The following is a 20,561-nucleotide window of genomic DNA, read 5'->3' on the forward strand; positions in this document are numbered from 1 at the left end:
CTATCACTTCTGACCAATCGTATTCCCCCAGGGCTGGGGACTGAGGGGCGGAGTCAGGCGTTAGGGCGAGTAATTGGCTAGGGGAGATTGTCCTTTCCGCCAGTGAGGAGGTGGGTCAGGATGGAGAGGCGAGGCCTGGCTGCAGCAGAGCTTCTGGATCGTCTCAGACTGTAGAGGTGCGGGGGACTGAGAAGAGGCAGCTCAGAGCCATGGCGGCGGTGGCGGCGGCGGCGGCGGCATTGCGGGCCCGGATCCTGCAGGCGAGTGAGGGTGGCGCCAAGGGGTTGCGAAGCTCGAAATTCGTCCTTTGCATCCGCTCTCTGAGCTAGCCCCTTCATGGTTGACCCTTCTCTGTGCCCATCAGACCTGTGCGGCCCTGTCCCACACCTCACTCAGTACCCGCCTTCGTTGGATCCAGCCCTGGTCTCTCAGCCCTGACCCTTTTATTCTTGAGCCTCCCGCCTTCTCTGGCTCTGGCCCACTGTCCTCTTCGAGGCTTGCCCGGTCCCTGCCGACACTCCCTTGCCCTCACCTCTGTCGGTCTGCCCACCGTCTTCCCTTTCACTTCTGCACCAGACACCTCTCTGCCCCAGAAACTCCCCTTCTGGTCACCTTTCTTAGCATTGGGCCGGGAACGTCCAAATTGTCCCCTTCCCCCACCCTCCTTCACGGTCTGCAATCCGAGGTAAAGCCTGGGGGCGGGGGTCAGTGAATGAACTTTGAATCTCCTTCTCGGAATGTTCACTCCGTTTTCCCAAAAGCAGTCATTTGCTGAGCTGTTTTCCCCAGCTATGGCTCTTTGCATGTTCCACAGGCTGTGGACTATTGTGCCTTTGCTTGCCAAGACTTTGTTTAACTTTCTGGCAGAGTTACAGTGTTTTGTTGGGGTTGAATAAGGACACATAGTTAAATGCTCCCAGTTTGTTCCAAGCACGTGCAAAGAATTAAACATCTCTAAAATAGGTGATAGAAAATGGGAACCAAGGAAGGCAAGAAGTGTAAGTTCCAAGTTCCCACCCCAGAGTCAGCTTGTGCTGTGCTGTGCTTAGTCGCTCAGTCGTGTCCCACTGTGCGACCCCATGGACTGTAGCCTGCCAGGCCCCTTTGTCCATGGGGATTCTCCAGGCAAGAATACTGGAGTGGGTTGCCATGCCCTCTTCCAGGGGATCTTGCCAACCCAGGGATCGAACCCAGGTCTGCTGCATGGCAGGTGGATTCTTTACCGTCTGAGCCACCAGCGAAGCCCCAAGTCAGCTTAGTGTAACTCACCTCTGCCCCTGGGGTTGGAATCGGATGGGGGTGTTCAGATCTTCTCTGAAGCTAGTCTAAGGACAGGTGGTTGAGCTACAGGAGCTACATGCCTGAGGCCTGTAGCTGTTTCCAGCTTTCATAGCCTTTCCCCATTGTTCAGGCCTAGCTAGGACTTATATTATGAGGCAACATTATCGAACCTGCAAGAAACAGCTTTGCTTTTCTTACTCATGTTCAGCTTGGGAACTTCTGTATTTCTGGGCTTATAGATAACATTAGTATTTATCAGGTTCAGTGAGTTCTACTCCAGAGACTATGCATTTTTAAGATTCTTAGCAGAGTCTGCAAAGGTTCCTGTTTAAATATGCTATTTAATGGGACAATGTGAATGGATTGGAAGGATTTGTCAAATGATCTGGCCTAACTCATATTTCTTGATGTAATCCTAGTTCTGTTTTTCTAGGTTTTGGTGTGTTTTGTTTTGTAGTCAGAAAACAAAATTTATACCCTATATTTTCCATTACCAACTTCTCCTGGAAATCTTTTATTAAATTGGCTTTTTTTCCTTTGCCTCTTCTGCCATCACAAGTCATTGAGAGCCTTAAAAAAAACTATGTTGTCCTTTGTATCAAGGAAAAGAATCTCCCTCCCCAAGTACTTTATTTTGGAAATAAACACTTTTTTTCTGATTCATTTGCAGAAACTTCTGCATTGACCTGAAAAAGAAGAGAGATAATAATTCTAAGCCAATTAGGCATTACTATAACATGATAGTTTGAGAGTAGTCTAGATTCTGGCAATCCAGATATTATCACTCCCATTTAAAGAAAACTGGTCTTAATATGACTCAGTGACTTTCTTCAGTGATACAGTGGAAAGAACACAGGCTTCACAATCATACTTGGATTCTATTCCAGCTCCACCACGTCCTAGTTTTGAGAATATCTGTGAAGATTAGAATTAATGAAGTAAGTTGTTGTTATTCAGTCACTAAGTTGTGTCTGACTCTCTGTGACCCCACGGACTGAAGCACGCCAGACTTCCCTGTCCTTCACCACCTCCCAGAGTTTGCTCAAACTCATCTTCATTGAGTCAGTGATGCCATTCAACCATCTCATCCTGTCCTCTTCTCCTCCTGCCTTTAGTCTTTCCCAGCATCAGAGTTTTTTCCAATGAGTTGGCTCTTTGCATCAAGTGGCCAAAGTATTGAAACTTCAGTTTCAGCATCAGTCTTTCCAATGAATATTCAGGACTGATTTCCTTTAAGATTGACTGGGGTTTGATCTCCTTGCCATCCAAGGGACTCTCAGGAGTCTTCTCCAACACCACAGTTTGAAAGCATCAATTCTTCAGCGCTCAGTGTTTATTATTGTCCAACTCTCACATCCATACATGACTACTGTAGCTTTGACTAGATGGACCTATGTCGGCATAGTAGTGTCTCTGCTTTTTAATACCTTTTTTAATACCTGCTTTTTAAACTGTCTATGTTTGTCATACCTTTTCTTCCAAGGAGTAAGCATCTTTTAATTTCATGGCTGCATTCACCCATCCACTTGTGATTTTGGAGCACAAGAAAATAAAGTCTGTCACTGTTTCCATTTTTTCCCCATCTAAGAAGTGATGGGACCAGATGCCATCTTCTTAGTTTTTTGAATGTTAAGTTTTAGGCCAGCTTTTTCACTCTCTTTCACTTTCATCCAGAGGCTCGTTAGTTCCTCTTCACTTTCTGCCATTAAGGTGGTATCATCTGCATATCTGAGGTTGTTGATATTTCCTCCGGCAGTCTTAAAGGTCTTAAGGTTGATATTTCTTCCGGCAGTCTTAAAAGTCTTAAAGGTTTCCCAGGTAGTAACTGATGTTGCTGAGAATTCAGGACTTAAGTCTAAGCATCTCTTTCTGTGTCAGAATCTGGCCCAAACTTTGGGAAAGGAGATATAAGTAAAATATTCACCAAAAGCCTTCCTATTGTAATGCAATAATTGCTAAACAATAAGACTGCACACAGTACTGCAGGAACCTAGGGAAAGAGCCCCAGACTCAACCTGTGCAATTCTAGAAAAGCTTCCAAAAGGAGTTGATTTCGGTTTGAGTACTGCAAGAGTAGGAGGCCTTTAGCCAGAGAAGGGAGTTCCTGCCAAAGAAAATAGCAAGTGTGAAATAAACATCTAGAGATCAAGAAGTTTGGTGTGACTGGAGATAGGATAGTTCTTTTCAGTAACAGTACTAATGAGTGTGTCTTGGAAAATGAAGAAAAGACTAAATGACTATCATTTAGTCAAAAACTAAATGATAATGTTTTATTTTACCAGATGTAGTGCCTTTTATGCCCTCTTGACAGCAGGTGCACATGACAGAATAAAATTAAGTGGCCTAGAATGCTCTCCTTGGCTGATCTGTACATTTTCTGCCCTATAAGAGAGTTTGCTTGTGTGTTAAGTCACTTCAGTCATGTCCAACTTTTTGCGAACCTATAAACTGTAGCCCACCAGGCTCCTCTGTCCATGGGATTCTCCAGGCAAGAATAGTGGAGTGGGTTGCCGTGCCCTCCTCCAAGGAATCTTCCCAAGCCAGGGATTGAACCCGAGTCTCTCTTTTCTTTTTTCTGGCCATGTCACACGACATGTGGGATCTCAGTTCCCCGACCAGGGATCAAACCTGCTCCCCCTGCTTTGGGAGCATGGAGTCTTAACCACTTGACCACCAGGGAAGTCCCGAACCCGCGCCTCTTAAGTCTCCTGCCCTCGCAGCCGAGTTCGTTACCACTAGCACCACCTGAGAAGCCAGTAAGAGAGTTTACATGAAGCAAAATTAATATCCCACAATTGCTTGGGTGTATACTCATTCTTTCATTCTGCAGAATATTACTGAGTGCTTATTCTAGTCCAGGAATGCTACCAGGTGATGAGGACATAACTGTCTAGTGTTCTAAGGGAAGACAGACTTAATGCTATTCTCTAGTGTGATAAGAGAACTAGAGGAATTCAGGTGTTTTGTGAACTCCATAATCAGGTACTTAGCCTCGACCTGAGATTGAGACTTAAAAACTTCCAACTCTGCTACTGTATCGCTCACTCACAGGAGTTAACCTTGTTTTTTCTACTTCAGAGGAGACTAAAACCATTAGATGAGAACGTCCTCAACTTCCTACTAGCAAGCCTACAGAACTGACCTGTACCTGTACCCAAAGTGATAGGGAGCTCAAGAATAGACGTGAGCCAAGCAAATGGGATGAAACAACTCCAGGCAAGAGGGAGCAGCACGTGCAAGGGCATTGTGAGCACAAGACGTGTTCTGAATGCCTGGAGCATAGAGAGAGCAAGGAGGAGAGCAGCAAACTAGGAAACTAGAGAAGTAAAGATACTATGTAGAATCTTCTAAGCAACATCGAGGTGAGTCTTTATCCCAAGGACAATGGAAAGCCATTGGTGGGTTTTAAACGAAGGAGTGATCTGACCAGGTTTGTGTTTTAAAAAGACCCTTTGGCTCTGGAGTGGAAACAAGAATCAGAGGTTTAAGATTGAAGGCTAAGAGACCTGTTAGGAATCATTACCTGTTCGGAAACCCAGGTAAGAGACAATGATGGTGTAGAGTGGTAAGAGGGAGCAAGAAAAGGGTTGCATTTCCAAGACTTCTGGGAGGACAGATCGCCAGGACTTGTTTGATTCACTGAGGAGAGAGAGAGAGAGAAGAGTTAGGGTGACATTTAAGTTTCTGGTTGGGCACCTAGGTGGATATTGGCCCCATTCACTGAAAGGTAGGTTGTAGGAAACAGAGCTGGTTGGTGGGAGGATGATGAGGAAGTCAGCTTTTTCCAACATGGACCTAAATAATATCCAAGTAGAGATGTGGTGAAGACAGTTATGTAAGTATTACCTGATGAGGAAGATTTTGGTGAAGAATTAAAGGTTTGAGCATCACCAGGATCTAGCTAATTAAGCCACTAGAGTTAATGAAATCACCCAAGGAGAGTTGGGACCTCTCCTTGTTCAGGAACTCAAGCAGTTAGAGGCCAGGTATGGGAGAAGGAATCAACAAAGGAGGCAGAGAAAATGTGGCCTGAGAGATAGAAAAGATACCAGGGCATCACAGAATATAAGTGGAAAGGGGATTTGGGACAGGTGGTGTGGTTAACTCTTCACCTCTGCTGAGAGGTCAAGTACAAGAAGGACTGGGAAGAGTCCATGGTATGGAGGAGGTCACTGGTGTTCAGTTATAAAGGTAGGAGTTGATTGAGGAGCTAGTGGGAGATAAAGAAATAACTGTAATTCTTATAGAGAACCCTTTCTATTGGATGGAGAGAGGTTTTAAGATACAGGAAAGAAAGGATAATCGGTGGAAGTGTCTGAGGCAGGAGGAAGAGTTGACTTCAGAGCACAGATTCAGAGATTAGCCTTAAATTGGAAGACATACTTCAGTCAGACGTTGACTGTGCACCTCTGTCTCCCAGTTACTCTGTCCTCATGAACCTTGGTAGCTGCCTTCTCTATAAGAGGTAAAAGGAAAAGATCATGAACATTGGTCAGTTTGGTAGGCTTGCTAGTAGGAAGTTGAGGAAGTTTCCATCTCATGATTTCTGTTTCCTCTGAAGTAGAAAAAATAAGATCAGCTCAGTGAGAGGGAAAGGAACAGAGTTGAAAATTTTAAGAAAATTGGTATGTTTTGAAATAGCAAGGAATGTGAGCAAATAACTATTTGTAGTAATACAATAATAGTAGCAATGTTTACTGAGCACCAACTACATGCTAGCTGTTTTTCATACCTGAACAGTCTTGATCTCGTAATGCTATAAAGTAGGTAAACAAGATGCTGTACCTGTCCCCATGGAATTTATAGTCTTGGGGTAAAAAACAAATACCTAGGCTATTACAACACAGACAAATAAACTCAATAGGGAAATACTGACTACTAGGTGTACAGAAAAATACACCTAACCAAGAACATCAGGCAATATAGCTGTTGAACACCTATTGTGTACTGGGTACTATATTGGTATTGGGAATGTGGCTATAAGACATGGTGGTCTCCAGGAGGGTGTTGCTGGTTTGAAATAGCTTTTGTGGTGAAAGGAGAAGCTGCAGACTATGCATTTTGACAGACTGCTGGCCCAAAGGACCAGCACCTTTTCCTCTGGATAGTGCTGTCGGCACGCAAACAGATTCTTATACTTTATGCAGCCCTAAACTCTTTGGTTAAAGTAGTCTCTCTTCAGATAAGGAAATAAGTTATTAGGCTGCACCTTCCTTTTATATTCCAGTCTTGAGTATTTTAGTTTGCTCACTTCGATTAGACTTCTGTATTTCTTAAATCAACTTCCTTAGCATACATACAAACTATTTTTTGAGAGTGACTTTATTTTAACTGATCCCTCCACCCTAACCATTTGCTGATTAAATTCTATTAAATATAACACAGTCTTTTCCTCTTAGGTGTATGTGGCATTTTTAAAAATAGCTTTATTAAAATAAAATTGATCTAAGATAAAGTGTATAATTTGATGTTTTAATATTTGTATACACCTGTGAAAACATCACAGTCAAGATAGTGAATATATTAATTGTCCCAAAATGTATCCCTCTGACCTTCGTCTTTTCTTCCACCATCATCTCTAGGTAACCACTGATCTGCTTTCTGACACTATGGTTTACATTTTCTAGTTTTATATAGGTACTCTTCTTAAGTCTAACTTCTTTCACTCAGTATAGTTATTATAATTATCCGTGTTGCATTATCAATAGTTGATTCCTTTTCATTGCTGAGTAGTATTCTAATATCTGAATATACCATACTAGTTTCCCTATTCACCCATCCAACCTTTGAGTTGCTCCCAAATTTTACACTGTTACCAGTAAAACTACTATGAACACTCGTATTTAAGTATTTGTATGAGCATATTATACATACATTTGACACTTGGTTATATACTGTCTTATATTCGCAACAACCAATTGTGTTAGACACCATCTTAAGGGTTTTCTTATTTTTAGACTTAAGGTGACTACATTTATCAGGTCAAAACTAGAAAACTACAGTCTATAATGACCAAAAAACACTTTTTTTAAATCAGGACTATCCTAGAAATTGAACACGTAATTGTTATGAGTTTTTGTTCTCTCATAGTTTACTGTGTCTCACAGCCTCACAGCTTTTCTCTTTAAAGACTATATGACCCTTGAGAGCAAACACCAAGTCCTTCTTCATATACCCATAGTAACTAGTAGAATACTGAGCAGCTAGTGGCCATTCACTAAGTTTTTAATAATTTTCTGCTCTCATTTATCAAAATAATCACTCTTTTACCTCCCAGGTATCTTCCAAGGTGAATTCCAGTTGGCAGCCAGCATCCTCCTTCTCTTCGTCTTCAGTGGTGAGTTTATTTGGTAATAAAGATTGACTTCTGAAAAGGAGTCCAGTACAGTTTGGGGGTATTTTCTTTACATCATTGTGATCAGAATTTATCTGAAGTTTTCTGTCTTGATTTTCTTATTTTGCATTATGTTTGTTACGTTGTAAGCACTTCCAGGATTGCAAAGTGATCTTTATAACTATGATTTTTTTTTAATAATTTTATTTATCTGGGGCTGTGCTGGTCTTCGTTGCTGCCCAGGCTTTTCTCTAGTGTGGCCAGTCGGGGCTCCTCTGTAGTTGCACTGTGCAGGCTTCTCATTGCCATGGTTTCTCTTATTGCAGAGCGCGGGCTTTAAGGCACTCGGGCTTCATAGTTGTGGCACATGGGCCCAGTAGTTGTGGCTCCCAGGCTCTAGAGTGCAGGTTCAGTAGTGTGGCACACGGGCTTCGTTGCTCCACGGCATGTGGGATCTTCCTAGACCAGGGATTGAACCCATGTCTCCTGTATTGGCAGGCGGATTCTTTACCCCTGAGCCACCATGACTATGATTTTTAATGCCTATGTAATATTCTATCAAGTAGATATTGTGTGAATTAACTAATAATTTTCCCAAATAACATTTAAATTTATTCCTTTTTTCAGTATTATAAAACAAATATTTATTTATATCTTCTTTTGTTATTTTTACTTCTTTTATATTATTTCCCTTCTGAACTGGGATTACTGTGTCCAAAGATACAAACATTTTCGTGACTTCTAAAGGTTTTCTTGACCGTGCCGCAAAGGTTGTTTTCTTTACAACCTTTAGAGTTGTTTTTACAGACCTACTGTCTGTTAGCCATTTGCAGTAACTAAACCTGATCTGTAAGGACTGGTGCTCAAAATCCTGTTGAGGTAGAAGCATGCACATATTATAACATAGTAGTCTTTCACCTTTTTTTTTTTACATTTTTTTTTCCATTTATTTTTATTAGTTGGAAGCTAATTACTTTACAATATTGTAGTGGTTTTTGTCATACATTGATATGAATCAGCCATGGATTTACATGTATTCCCCATCCCGATCCCCCCTCCCACCTCCCTCTCCACCTGATCCCTCTGGGTCTTCCCAGTGCACCAGGCCCGAGCACTTGTCTCATGCATCCCACCTGGGCTGGTGATCTGTTTCACCCTAGATAATATACATGTTTCAATGCTGTTCTCTCAAAACATCCCACCCTCGCCTTCTCCCACAGAGTCCAAAAGTCTGTTCTGTACATCTGTGTCTCTTTTTCTGTCCTGCATATAGGGTTATCATTACCATCTTTATAAATTCCATGTATATGCGTTAGTATACTGTATTTGTCTTTATCTTTCTGGCTTACTTCACTCTGTATAATGGGCTCCAGTTTCATCCATCTCATTAGAACTGATTCAAATGAATTCTTTTATAATGGCTGAGTAATATTCCATGGTGTATATGTACCACAGCTTCCTTATCCATTTGTCTGCTGATGGGCATCTAGGTTGCTTCCATGTCCTGGCTATTATAAACAGTGCTGCGATGAACATTGGGGTGCACATGTCTCTTTCAGATCTGGTTTCCTCGGTGTGTATGCCCAGAAGTGGGATTGCTGGGTCATATGGCAGTTCTAATTCCAGTTTTTTAAGAAATCTCCACACTGTTCTCCATAGCGGCTGTACTAGTTTGCATTCCCACCAACAGTGTAAGAGGTCTTTCACCTTTTTTGGCCCAGAGACCACATTTGAAAATTTAATGAAAACAAGCTGCTTCTTAGAAAAGCTACACACAGAAATGTTTTTTAAGAATATTTTGATCATAAAAATAAGATATGGTCATGGTAATGTGCCAGAAAGTCAGCTGGGCCAACAAATCATAATAGCCAATCTTTGTTAACACAGAGTCTGCTGCTTTTTTAGTATAAGGTTGTCAGCAACATGGGCTTCCCCGGTGGCTCAGATGGTAAAGAATCTGCCTGCAGTGCAGGAGAGCCGGGTTCAACCACTGGGTCAGGAAGATCCCCTGGAGAAGGGAATGGCTACCCACTTTAGTATTCTTGCCTGAAGAATTCCATGGACAGAGGAGTTTGGCCGGCTACAGTTCATGGAGTCGACTTTCACTTCTCAGTGACATATGTTTACTCATGGAGTTCCACTGTGTGATTACAGGGAATTTTCAATTTACAGAGAGGTCACAGTATCGAGAGGTTCTGCCCCATCTTAATAAGCTCTACAGAAGAGTATATTGTGTGTTTCTTTCCTAGTGGTGACATTTCTAGAAAGCAGAAAATTCAGTTATCAACCCCAGTTCTTTTCTCCTTGTGAAAGGGAAAGAGAGAAGTAAAGCAATTAACTAATACAAAGTATTATGTTTATTTTTCTTCTCCCCCAGCCAACTGTAAAACTCTTCATTGATGGGAAATTTATTGAATCCAAAAGTGACAAATGGATCGACATCCACAATCCCGTAAGGAAAGCTGCTTTGGGGCCTGAACTCACTAGCCTAGAATTCTGGGAACACAGTGGGAAAAATAAGGACCTGGGTCTCTATTGTGAAGCACATAGCGCTGCCCCTGTGACTATATGAAGAAGGTGGGGCAGGGGCAAAGGATGATTGATGTGCTGCCTTTTCCATCAGGCCACCAATGAGGTCATTGGTCGGGTCCCTCAGTCCACCAAGGCTGAAATGGATGCAGCAGTTTCTTCCTGCAAACGTACTTTTCCTGCGTGGGCAGACACTTCAGTATTAAGCCGTCAGCAGGTCCTGCTCCGCTATCAACAACTCATTAAAGAGAACTTGGTAAGAAAGCTGAATGGTATAATTTCCCAAAGTGTTATTTCGGTGCTAGTTGTCACTCTATTCATAGAGGCCCTGTCAGCTGCCCTCCTTAACTGTACAGTCCAGAGAGACATAGATCATGGCTCTCTCCCTCCAAAGAGTCCTGACTTTTATTCTTTTTTGGCTGCCTGAGAACTAAAGGAAGGCACATCCTTGCATTGTTTTCCATTTGTGTGTTTTCTCCCTAGAAAGAAATTGCCAGGTTGATCACGCTGGAACAAGGGAAGACCCTGGCAGATGCTGAAGGAGATGTGTTTCGAGGCCTTCGTAAGCAGGGAGTCCCTCTAGGGGAGTTCAGGGACATTGGGAAGAAGCAAAGGAAGATAAGAGTCGCCCAGAGTGGGGGACTGCTGCTTCCTTTATGTAGGTTTTGCTATCCCAGGATATCCTAATACTTGCGGGAAATGACAGTACCTGGGTATCTGTGCTGTTGGTTTACTTCATTATTGTACTGCAGTGATCTTCCAGTTGGTTTATGCATTTCACTGCCTCCTTCCCATTCAGATGATCTCACTTCATGCAACCTCTTCACATAGCGAATCAGTGCTTTTTCCGTCTGTCACTGGCCTTGCCACTCAGGGCTGACTGGAGCATGATGAAGCTTGGTACTGGGCAGTGTGAAGAGCTGCCCGCCTGACTGCTGCTTCTCTGTTCCAGAGGTGGTTGAGCATGCCTGCAGTGTGACATCCCTCATACTAGGAGAGACCATGCCATCCATCACCAAAGACATGGACCTTTATTCCTACCGTCTGCCTCTGGGGGTGTGCGCAGGCATCGCTCCGTTCAATTTTCCTGCCATGATCCCCCTTTGGATGTTTCCCATGGCCATGGTGTGTGGAAATACCTTCCTGATGAAACCATCAGAGCGGGTGCCTGGAGCAACTATGCTTCTTGCGAAGTTGTTTCAGGACTCTGGTGCCCCTGATGGAACACTGAATATCATCCATGGACAACATGAAGGTACCTTCCCCTCTGGACCTGGCACTTAATCTGGCTACCAAAAGCCAAGGTGTTGAGTCAGTGATGGGGTGTTTTAGGGATGAAGGGATTTACTAATAATAGGTAACCTCCTTGTTTGAAGAAATGTTTGTTGACTGTTTTGCCATCTCTGTGCTAAGGTAACTAACTGGGGAGTAGCAGTGCTTCTTGCCCTACAGAATCTATTAGGACAAATAACTATGGTTGGGGCAAGATAGTTAAAATTAAAGAGAAAGTTTTCATTTCAATACTGAGGGGACTTACATTATTAAACTCATAATTTATAGACCGCAGAGGTACCGAAGTCCTTCTGATTCATATAATAATGGCTGATACTTAAAAAAGTGCTTCCTTGTTTCAAGCACTGTTCCCAATGCCTTCCATCTGTTGTCTCATTCAATCTTTACAATCACTCTCTCAGGTTGGTGCTATTATCTTCCCATTTTACAGATGAGAAAATTGAGGCATAATGAAATTAGCTGATTTTGCCCAAAGTCATGTTGCTGGAAACTGTCAAAAGTTGGGATGTGTATACCTAAACAGGCCAACCATGGTTTTTACTTTTAAATACTGTGCTCTCTTGCCTGTCACATGAGGGCACAGTAATATCTGAAAGTTCCAGTGCAAGTGACAGTTGAGGAAATATCGTATTCATAAAAGATAAAAGGAGGAGTCAAGTATTGAAAGGCTTTTATTTTGGAGGAAAATAGGAGTTGTAGCCTTCAGAGTTAAAGTAAAAATTCTGGACTAGCAATTGGGAAAAATAATGAAAGAGAAGAGGTTAAATAGAATTGGTAGTTTAAAGAATTTAAGAGAGGGACTTTTTTCGTGGTCCTGTGGTTAAGACTCCGCACTTCCACTGCCAGGGTTGGGGGTGGGGGGGTAGGGAGCAGGTTTAGTCCCAGGTTGGGGAGCTAAGATCCAACTAATGGTGCTGCATGACCAGAAAAAAAAAGAATTTAAGAGAACAAGGACAGAACTCCAAAAGGGGATTCCAGGGCAAGAAAACAAAAGTATGAAACTTCTCATTCATAGCAGTGAGAAAAGGACATTTGCTATTCTGAGAAGCCCATAGCCCCTTCTTCCTTTATGATAATCATTTATTTTCTTCTTAAAGCTGTAAATTTTATTTGTGATCATCCGGATATCAAAGCAATCAGCTTTGTGGGATCCAACCAGGCAGGAGAGTACATCTTCGAGCGAGGGTCAAGACATGGCAAGAGAGTTCAAGCCAATATGGTGACTTCTTGTTCCTTTTTCCCCCAAATTCTGTTGTATGTATTAAAATTACCTGGAAAAAGCCCTTTAGCAGAGGGACCACTCATCCCACTCTAATGCCAGTGTTTCTTTATTCACATTTCATCCTGGTTGTCTTCACTTTAACCACAAACGTTGTGATGAGTTTTATTCTCAGTCACTTTAATTATCTTTTATTTTATCCAGGTAATCTCGGTGATAAAGTCACATTTCTCCTGAAGAAAGATATTCAGATTCTTTGGGCTTTAGCCCAAAATTGTGTTTCTGGCCCTGTTTCTTCCTTCATCCCATGCTTTCAGCTAGCCCTCATCCTTCCTGCCTTTAAGGCAAATCCTAACTACTAATGTTAAAGATATGATCTTCCCTAAGAGTCCAGGCTATTTAAGGCACTGTGGTGGTGGTGGTTTAGTAAAGAGCCAAATATCCCTGTATGATATCTGAGTGTGGTTTACTTGGTTGCACAGTTTTGCTGTTCCTTAGTAGCTAGATCCTTGCCAAATACTTTGTGGTCATTTGATACTAAATATAATGTCCAGTTGCCATTCTTACCCTTCCACTAATACTGCAGAAAGGGAAGCCACCTATCCACAGGCTTATTCATAATATGCCCATTTATTTCTTTTCATGGCTGGATGTGTTTTGGCCAATTTGATTTATGCCCCTGCCAGTTCACTACATTTTGTCAATGTATTTTGTGTCTAACATTAATACTCTGTGTAACGCGATACAGTTAAGTAGCAGACAAGGTATATATTCATGTGTTCAACTATAGCTATATCTATAAATACGTGGAAATGACCCTGTATTATCCTATATAGAAATTTATGAGACTGTGTATCTAGAAACAAGTCAATTAGGGGAACTTCTTTCTACAAATTATCTATCAGGAGGTCTCCCTCCTGTTATGCCTTTCAGCTGGCTACTGGAAACCCTTTGTTTACATTGCTCTTCATATAACTAGAAACCCTAACAAACAACAGATTCTTTCCTACCTAACTTAGAAAAGAGAAGGGAGTTCTCCTTGGTTCCTGGATGAAGTGTTTACCCTGTCAATCTGAATATGATTTAGACAGTATTTTGTTTGGGGTAGGTGTTTTTTTAAAAAAAAGTTTTGATCTAAACAAACACCTGTCAGGTTTTCAGCTGAGAAAGTGAAGAAAAAGTAACTTGGAGACTTTACTCAGTGTTACCAGGACTTATGCAATTTCAAAATGATAATAAATCTCCTTTCAAAGCAACATAGGATAAATTCTCAAGTCCTTTTCTTAAATTCTCATCTGAAAACTTAGACTCTTTAATTTCTTAGCCTAATTGTATTTTACCAAGGAAGATTCATGTACTTTCTGTATTTCCTTAGGGAGCCAAGAACCATGGAGTAGTCATGCCAGATGCAAATAAGGAAAATACCCTGAACCAGTTGGTTGGGGCAGCATTTGGAGCTGCTGGTCAGCGCTGCATGGCTCTTTCAACAGCAATCCTTGTGGGAGAAGCTAAGAAGTGGCTGCCAGAGCTGGTAGAACGTGCCAAAAAACTAAGAGTCAATGCAGGTAACCAATTTTTAGACTTTGCATCTCTAGCACTAAGCTCTGGGTTTTTGCATTGGCCTTGTCCAGTGGGAGCAATCATGTTTATTCTTATCACTGCCTCTCTTTGTACTGGATTACTTGCCATTCAGATTCATCTTTAGTTATCACTCATCATTTATGTTCATAAAGACCTTAAATACTTCTGTGTTGTTTTACAGGAGACCAGCCTGGAGCTGATCTTGGCCCTCTGATCACCCCCCAGGCAAAAGAGCGTGTCTGTAATCTGATTGATAGTGGAACAAAGGAAGGAGCTTCCATCCTTCTTGATGGGCGAAGTATTAAAGTCAAAGGTTATGAAAATGGGAACTTTGTTGGGCCAACCATCATTTCAAATGTCAAGGTGAACAACTCTAAATTATTTATTTCACAAACATGTGAGTTGAAGGCACCACTGGAGACAATGGAATCTCATTCCTCTAATTTATAAATGAAGACATTTAATGACTAGAGACCTCATCTCTTGCCAGAATTACTCAATTATTTTATCTCAAGTCTAAATGAGTCGCCCCTCCTGACTCCCAACCTCTTTCCACTATATCAATGGTTGGAAAACTTTCCCTTAAGGGATAAAGAGTAAATATTTTTGGCTTTGCAGGGATAAATAGCCTCTGTCACAAATACAGTATATCAACCACCCAGTGTTTATTGAGCCCTCCCAGTACTGGCTCAGCAGTAAAGAATCCACCGGCAATGAAGGAGACCCAGGTTGAATCCCTGGGTTGGGAAGAGCCTCTGGAGGAGGAATAGCAGCCCACTCTAGTATTCCTGCCTGAGGAATTCCATGGACAGGTGAACCTGGAGGGCTAGAGTCCATGGGGTTGCAAAGAGTCGGACACAACTGAGTGACTAACACTTGCACTTCACTTTCAGTGTTTATTGAATACCTGCATCTTCACCAGAAAGCAACAAAAGAAAAAGAATTGTTGTCAATTTTTATATTTATCAAAACTCTGAAAGTTGCTTACCTAAAATTAATGACTACATTGAGGGGTGTTTTTTTTTTTTAAGTTCATATATCCCCACTATTCCTATCACAATCCTGAATAATCAAGAGTTGAATCTAAGTATAATAGAAGTTATGAGATTTCTTGCGACAGAATCACTGAGAAAAAAATCCACTTATCCAGCTACAAACACAGCTGCAGTGGTGAAAGATGTTTTGAATGTGACCTGATACCAAAATAAAAATGGACAGACTCATTTAGGAGGCAAAGGAATGAATGAGAAAGGATTATTTATGTTACAGAAAACTTACCACAGGATTTCTTTAAATAGAAAAATTCTCCTGTTATGTTTTTAATAAATATTTGATTTCTAAAATGAATTTTCAGGTAGCTTTTCAGTAACATAACAGTTGTGTAAACAAGTAATACAGGCATAAATCAGGAATCTAGTGATGGGTCATGAGATCAAAAAATACAGTGCATAAAAGAAAGGAGTGTAGTTATGTCATTATAGAAATACAAGTTTCAAGTTACTTACGATTATTAGCTTGGAAGATGGAACATGGCAAGAAAGGACTTTTTTTTTTACAGGTGATTTAAAATGAAAAGAGATTACTAACCTAAAAACTGTGCATGTAAGCTGTGGGTAATAAAATACCAAATAAGCAAAATATACTGACTTCTTTTTCCAATGCATCACTCCTGGCAGCCAAACATGACCTGTTACAAGGAAGAGATTTTTGGCCCAGTTCTTGTAGTTCTGGAAACAGACACTTTGGATGAAGCCATCAAGATTGTAAACGACAACCCATATGGAAATGGAACAGCCATCTTCACCACCAATGGAGCCACTGCTCGGAAATATTCCCACCTGGTGGATGTTGGACAGGTTTGTGAACAGAATTTTTGGGAGATTCTTGTAGCCATTTACAGTTTCCTGTGTAAGGGGAGAAGGTTAAACAGTGATCAGTCACTGCCCTTTGCTCTCCCTTGATGCCCCGTTTCTTCCTCGTTCATGGGATGGAGGATCGGGTGGAAGGTGGGTAGTTAAATTGGTCTCTCTGGTGCCCAGCACTTGTGCTTCTAAATGGAGAGTCCCTTGTGGAGTCTTTTCTCAGTGGTTGACATGGCTTTGTTCTGCTTTAGGTTGGGGTGAATGTGCCCATCCCAGTGCCTTTGCCAATGTTCTCCTTCACCGGCTCTCGCGCTTCCTTCAGGGGAGACACCAATTTCTATGGCAAACAGGTAACTTCAAGTTTTAAAAAAATATTTTTCCTCTAAGAAACTCTCTTGAACATATTCAGGAACAAGGATTCTGCAAGGAAGGGACTGCCGGCAGCTTCTGTGAGGATATATGTTGTTCAGCAGTGCTTGTCAGTAGGTTCCTTAGAAAAGATATAAAAGTTAATAAAAGTTTGCTATTTCCTGAATAACTCAAGGCAACAGAGTTTTGGGGGAAGAGCATGAGTAAGTCCAAGCTTTTGTATATGCCCTCTCCTCTGCCTATGACCCTTTCTTCCTACATCCCCTTTCTACCCTCCTTCATCTGACTGTTAACCACCAGTTTAAAGTGTGGACTTGCTAAAGAAAGTCACCTCTGACCACCATCCCCTCCAGTGCTGGGTTGGGTAGGTCCCTCAAGTGCTCCCACCACACATTTCCTGTTACAGTCACTCATTTAGTAAAAATTTTATTGAGCACCTTCTGTATATTAAACAATATTCTAAATATAATAAATGCTATAAGTATAGCATCAAATAAAAAATAATTATATAAAGCAGATCTGGAACCAAATTACCACCATTGTCACATCCTTCAACTTGTGCATATACCCTAAAGCAAGACCAGGCATGGCATGATCAAACAGTAGAAATGGGTTGGAGCCCAGTGAGTGAATGAGGGAGAGAGTAGTAAGAGATGAGGTTAGAGAGGTAGACAGAGGCAAGTCAATGGGACTGTTTAACTCATGTTAAGAAGCCCTTATCACACTGTAATTATCATTTACTTATCTGAAGGATGTAGCACCAGAGCAAGTAACCAAATACGTGTTGGACAAATGGCCTAGTGAAAAGTTCTTTGTAGTCCCACAGAAATACAGCAGTTTTGGAACCTTCAGTAAAAAATTACTTGTTTTCTATACAGGTCTCCCGTTATAGGTTAATAACAAATTAACGGTGGGATTATATAGCAGAGTATGACAGTGTGGCCAACTGGTTAAGACAACACTGGTTGTTTCAAGATGGATTATCCAATTTGTGCATTAGTCACAGCCTTTGTAAAATGATTAATTTGATACTATTAAGCATTTCAAGGGAAGCAGAGTAAAACTGTTCCTTAAAAGTTTGTTGGTTTGGGGTTTTTTCCCCCAACCCCCCATGCCTTTGTTTAATTACTGTACGTTACTCTAGTAAGTGAAGCAGCAGTAAGTGAGGCTTCATAGAGTAAAAGACTGACCTTATGCAGAGTTTGAAGTCTTAAATCCTTAGGTAATTAAATTGCTATTTTTCATTCTGTAAAGAAGACATAAAGGTATCATTCTTACATAATAAAATGTAAACTTTAGTTGTATCTTATATTGAAAATATGTAATAATCTCTAAAATTGTTTTCACTATATTAACATGGCCCAGATTTTGTCTATTAATTCTAGAGGTGTATTTTAATCAAGCTAGTGAGTTGTGTTCTATCAGTACTCTTCTAGGTTGCTCAAGCCTATTCTTATAAGATAAATAAAGTTTAACAGTTTACATTGTCCAGTTTTTCCATTTAGATGTTCTTGGCTAGTTTTAGCATAATGATAGCTAAGATTTGACTCTTTACTATGTGCCAGGTAGTATGTTAAGTGTTTTATGTAGATTATCTCATGAATAAGATATTGAATTCTGGTTGCACCTATTCTGCAAGTAGGAACATGAATAGCATTTCACAATACCTCCTTCAAAAGTTGATTAAAAGAAGAATCATGAAACCCCCAGGCATATAATGATAACTCTTTTCTTTCTTTGTTCTCTGTAGGGCATCCAATTCTATACTCAGCTAAAGACTATCACTTCTCAGTGGAAAGAAGAAGATGCTTCTCTTTCCTCACCTGCTGTAGTCATGCCTACCATGGGCCGTTAGAAACAAGTCTGTTCCAGACTCGGTGCATACTGAGTAATCACTGTTTATTCTTGACCAACTCCAACTGCCTACTTTACTCAGATCAGATCCCTGGGATTGGAATACCTTGCAACTAAAAACTTTCTCAGGACCATTGACCCCTGTTAAGTTGCTAATAGGGAGACTCCTAGTGTAACTCTGAAACCAGATTTTCACTTGCTCTTCATAATTTTATTTTTGAGGTCACTGTTCTAACTGTGAAATGCTTCTCTGGAATAAGAGCTTAGTCCTGTTTTCTAAAAATTCTCCCCATTTCTGATGAATGACGTGGAGGGAACATTAGTGTGTGTGAAGAAGATCTCCCAAGGAAGAGGAGCTCTTGGATGGAGACGTCAGTCAAAAATAATTCACCCTTTGGTTGATCCTCAAACACAGTCCTACATAAATGCCAGTGGGTCAGACCCCTCTGCCAGGCTTTGCTGAGCCTCTCATTTATCCCACATTACAAAGACATAATCCATCTCTGCTTATCCCACAGTTGTGACAACTACTGCTTTCTTTCCTGCTGAATGCCACTTTGTCCTAGTGATTCATGATCACAAATTCTACCGTTGTCACTGTTCCTGCTTCTTAAAAACCACTTACTATGGATACCTCAACTTTTTGGATAAATCAACTTTTTGTTGTCTGTGCCAAGTGTTAAATTTCAGGGTTTGCTTCAGTAATCATTAATTAGTGCTTTAGTCATTAATTTAGATGCCAGCAGGTTTTGTTTTGTTTTTAAGAAAACTATTTCAAAAGTTATATTAGACCCAGAAACCAAGAGGTGTTCCAACCATGAAAGTCAGCCAGACTCTTTTTTTTAATGTTCAACAGGATCTTGCATTTATTGAGAAATGATTAATGGTTTAAAAAAAAGGCAATGCCCTTTTCTCATTGGTTGAACAAGAAACTGAAGAAACATTACCTATATGTTTTACAATGTTTTTCTCTTCCAAAGTTTATTTCTGAAAACAAGTTTTAACCACTGTTCTGCACTTTGAAATCAAACTAATCCTGACTAAATCAGTATAATGGACAAGAACAGAACATTTCTTAGGACCCCTGGTACTCTACTCTGAGTAACAAAGGGTCAGAGAAAATGAACCACCCTTAAAGATACAACCTTGGGTAACACTGTTAAATTCTCCAAGACAAAAATTCTTCCTGAAAATATTCTTCCAGTTTGGAAGGGGAAAACAAAATTCCCACTTTCTGGAGTAGAGACCCAAAACCTTCAAACTCAAGTGTTCTCCAGGTGTGAGCAAGATTCTTACCTAAAGTCTACCTGATACTACCTGCTGAATTTCTTATATTGTGCTTCTCTCTTGCTTGCATTTCTCATTTGTGATACTTTTTAATGAAAGAACCTTTAATGTAAATTAACTGATTAGGGCCTAAGAAATTTCAAAGCTCTCTATGTGTGAGGTAGTAGAAGAAATGCATTGACAGCTCTTCTGCAAACATCTTTATGCTTTTTGTTTCTTTGCTACAGCTCGACTTTAAGTCAGAACAGAAATTTATATACTAAACAGAATAGATTCTTTCTGCTCTACCATGCTGGCTGAATCCTGTCTTTCTGATACGGTCTTCACCCACTGAACTAGGAGAAAGCTTCTCATTTCTGATAAGAGTTCTGGTTGTCAGGCAGATGATGTGGGTCATTAATTTTTCTGCTTCCTCATTAGTTACATAGATAATACTAACCTATTCCATGGGGGTTATTTAATGAATTAAGGATGATAAAAACCTTGAAAATGTTTGTGCACTCTGGATTTTAGGCTTAATATTACCACCACCTGCTAGATAGAATGTCATAACCTTCAGTCACTTAAGGTGATTGAACTTTAATAAAATCTGTTTTATGACCCTACTGGCCCATTTTTTTTTTAGAGGGGGAGGTCTGCCTTCCTAAAGGTGAAGCAATAGAAATTTATAATTTTGTAATAGAATGCTCCTTGTTTTATCTCTTCTTACAGCTGGCAACTGATAGTAATACTTAATCCAGTCCAACAACTACAGGCTGGGTTGAATGAAAGGTCATTTTTGTCTAAATTCCAAGTGGAATTAAATATAATCACAGAAACACCTAAGTTTTCCTTACATTTAAGGGAAATCACTCTTTAAGAAATACTAACTCATCAGAACTGTGTTGCTATAATTAGAATCAACTCATTTGGCTAGCTATTTGCTACTCAGAAGAGTTTTAGATGGAAAAAA

General features: G+C 40.7%; 2 protein-coding genes across 3 annotated transcripts in view; one reads left to right on the top strand and one right to left on the bottom strand.

Moving 5' to 3' along the window:
* The first annotated feature begins 90 nt into the window (after positions 1-90).
* Positions 91-20,214, top strand: ALDH6A1 (aldehyde dehydrogenase 6 family member A1). The gene is made up of 12 exons (XM_061156660.1): positions 91-260; positions 7,559-7,618; positions 9,993-10,067; positions 10,239-10,400; positions 10,628-10,706; positions 11,097-11,399; positions 12,535-12,656; positions 14,032-14,221; positions 14,419-14,600; positions 15,914-16,093; positions 16,351-16,449; positions 18,219-20,214. The coding sequence occupies exons 1-12, from the start codon at positions 210-212 to the stop codon at positions 18,321-18,323; spliced, it is 1,608 nt and encodes a 535-aa protein (XP_061012643.1). The 5' UTR covers positions 91-209; the 3' UTR covers positions 18,324-20,214.
* The window catches only part of BBOF1 (basal body orientation factor 1), a 34,732-nt gene continuing 30,627 nt past the window's right edge, over positions 16,457-20,561 (bottom strand). For both annotated transcript variants that reach the window (XM_061156654.1, XM_061156653.1), the window contains 2 exons: positions 17,659-17,714; positions 16,457-16,589 (listed from right to left, as the gene is read on the bottom strand). In XM_061156654.1, the coding sequence (XP_061012637.1) occupies positions 17,687-17,714 (28 nt within the window). In that variant the 3' untranslated portion in view covers positions 16,457-16,589; positions 17,659-17,686. The remainder of the gene's footprint in view (positions 16,590-17,658; positions 17,715-20,561) is intronic.

The sequence above is a fragment of the Dama dama genome, chromosome 12 (genome assembly GCF_033118175.1).
Source record: "Dama dama isolate Ldn47 chromosome 12, ASM3311817v1, whole genome shotgun sequence".
NCBI lineage: Eukaryota > Metazoa > Chordata > Mammalia > Artiodactyla > Cervidae > Dama > Dama dama.

Coding starts and splice junctions, on each gene's coding strand:
- ALDH6A1 (XM_061156660.1), top strand. CDS start 210: ATGGCGGCGGTGGCGGCGGCGGCGGCGGCATTGCGGGCCCGGATCCTG. Junction 261..7,558: donor TGCGGGCCCGGATCCTGCAG/GCGAGTGAGGGT, acceptor TTTACCTCCCAG/GTATCTTCCAAGGTGAATTC. Junction 10,707..11,096: donor AGATGTGTTTCGAGGCCTTC/GTAAGCAGGGAG, acceptor TCTCTGTTCCAG/AGGTGGTTGAGCATGCCTGC.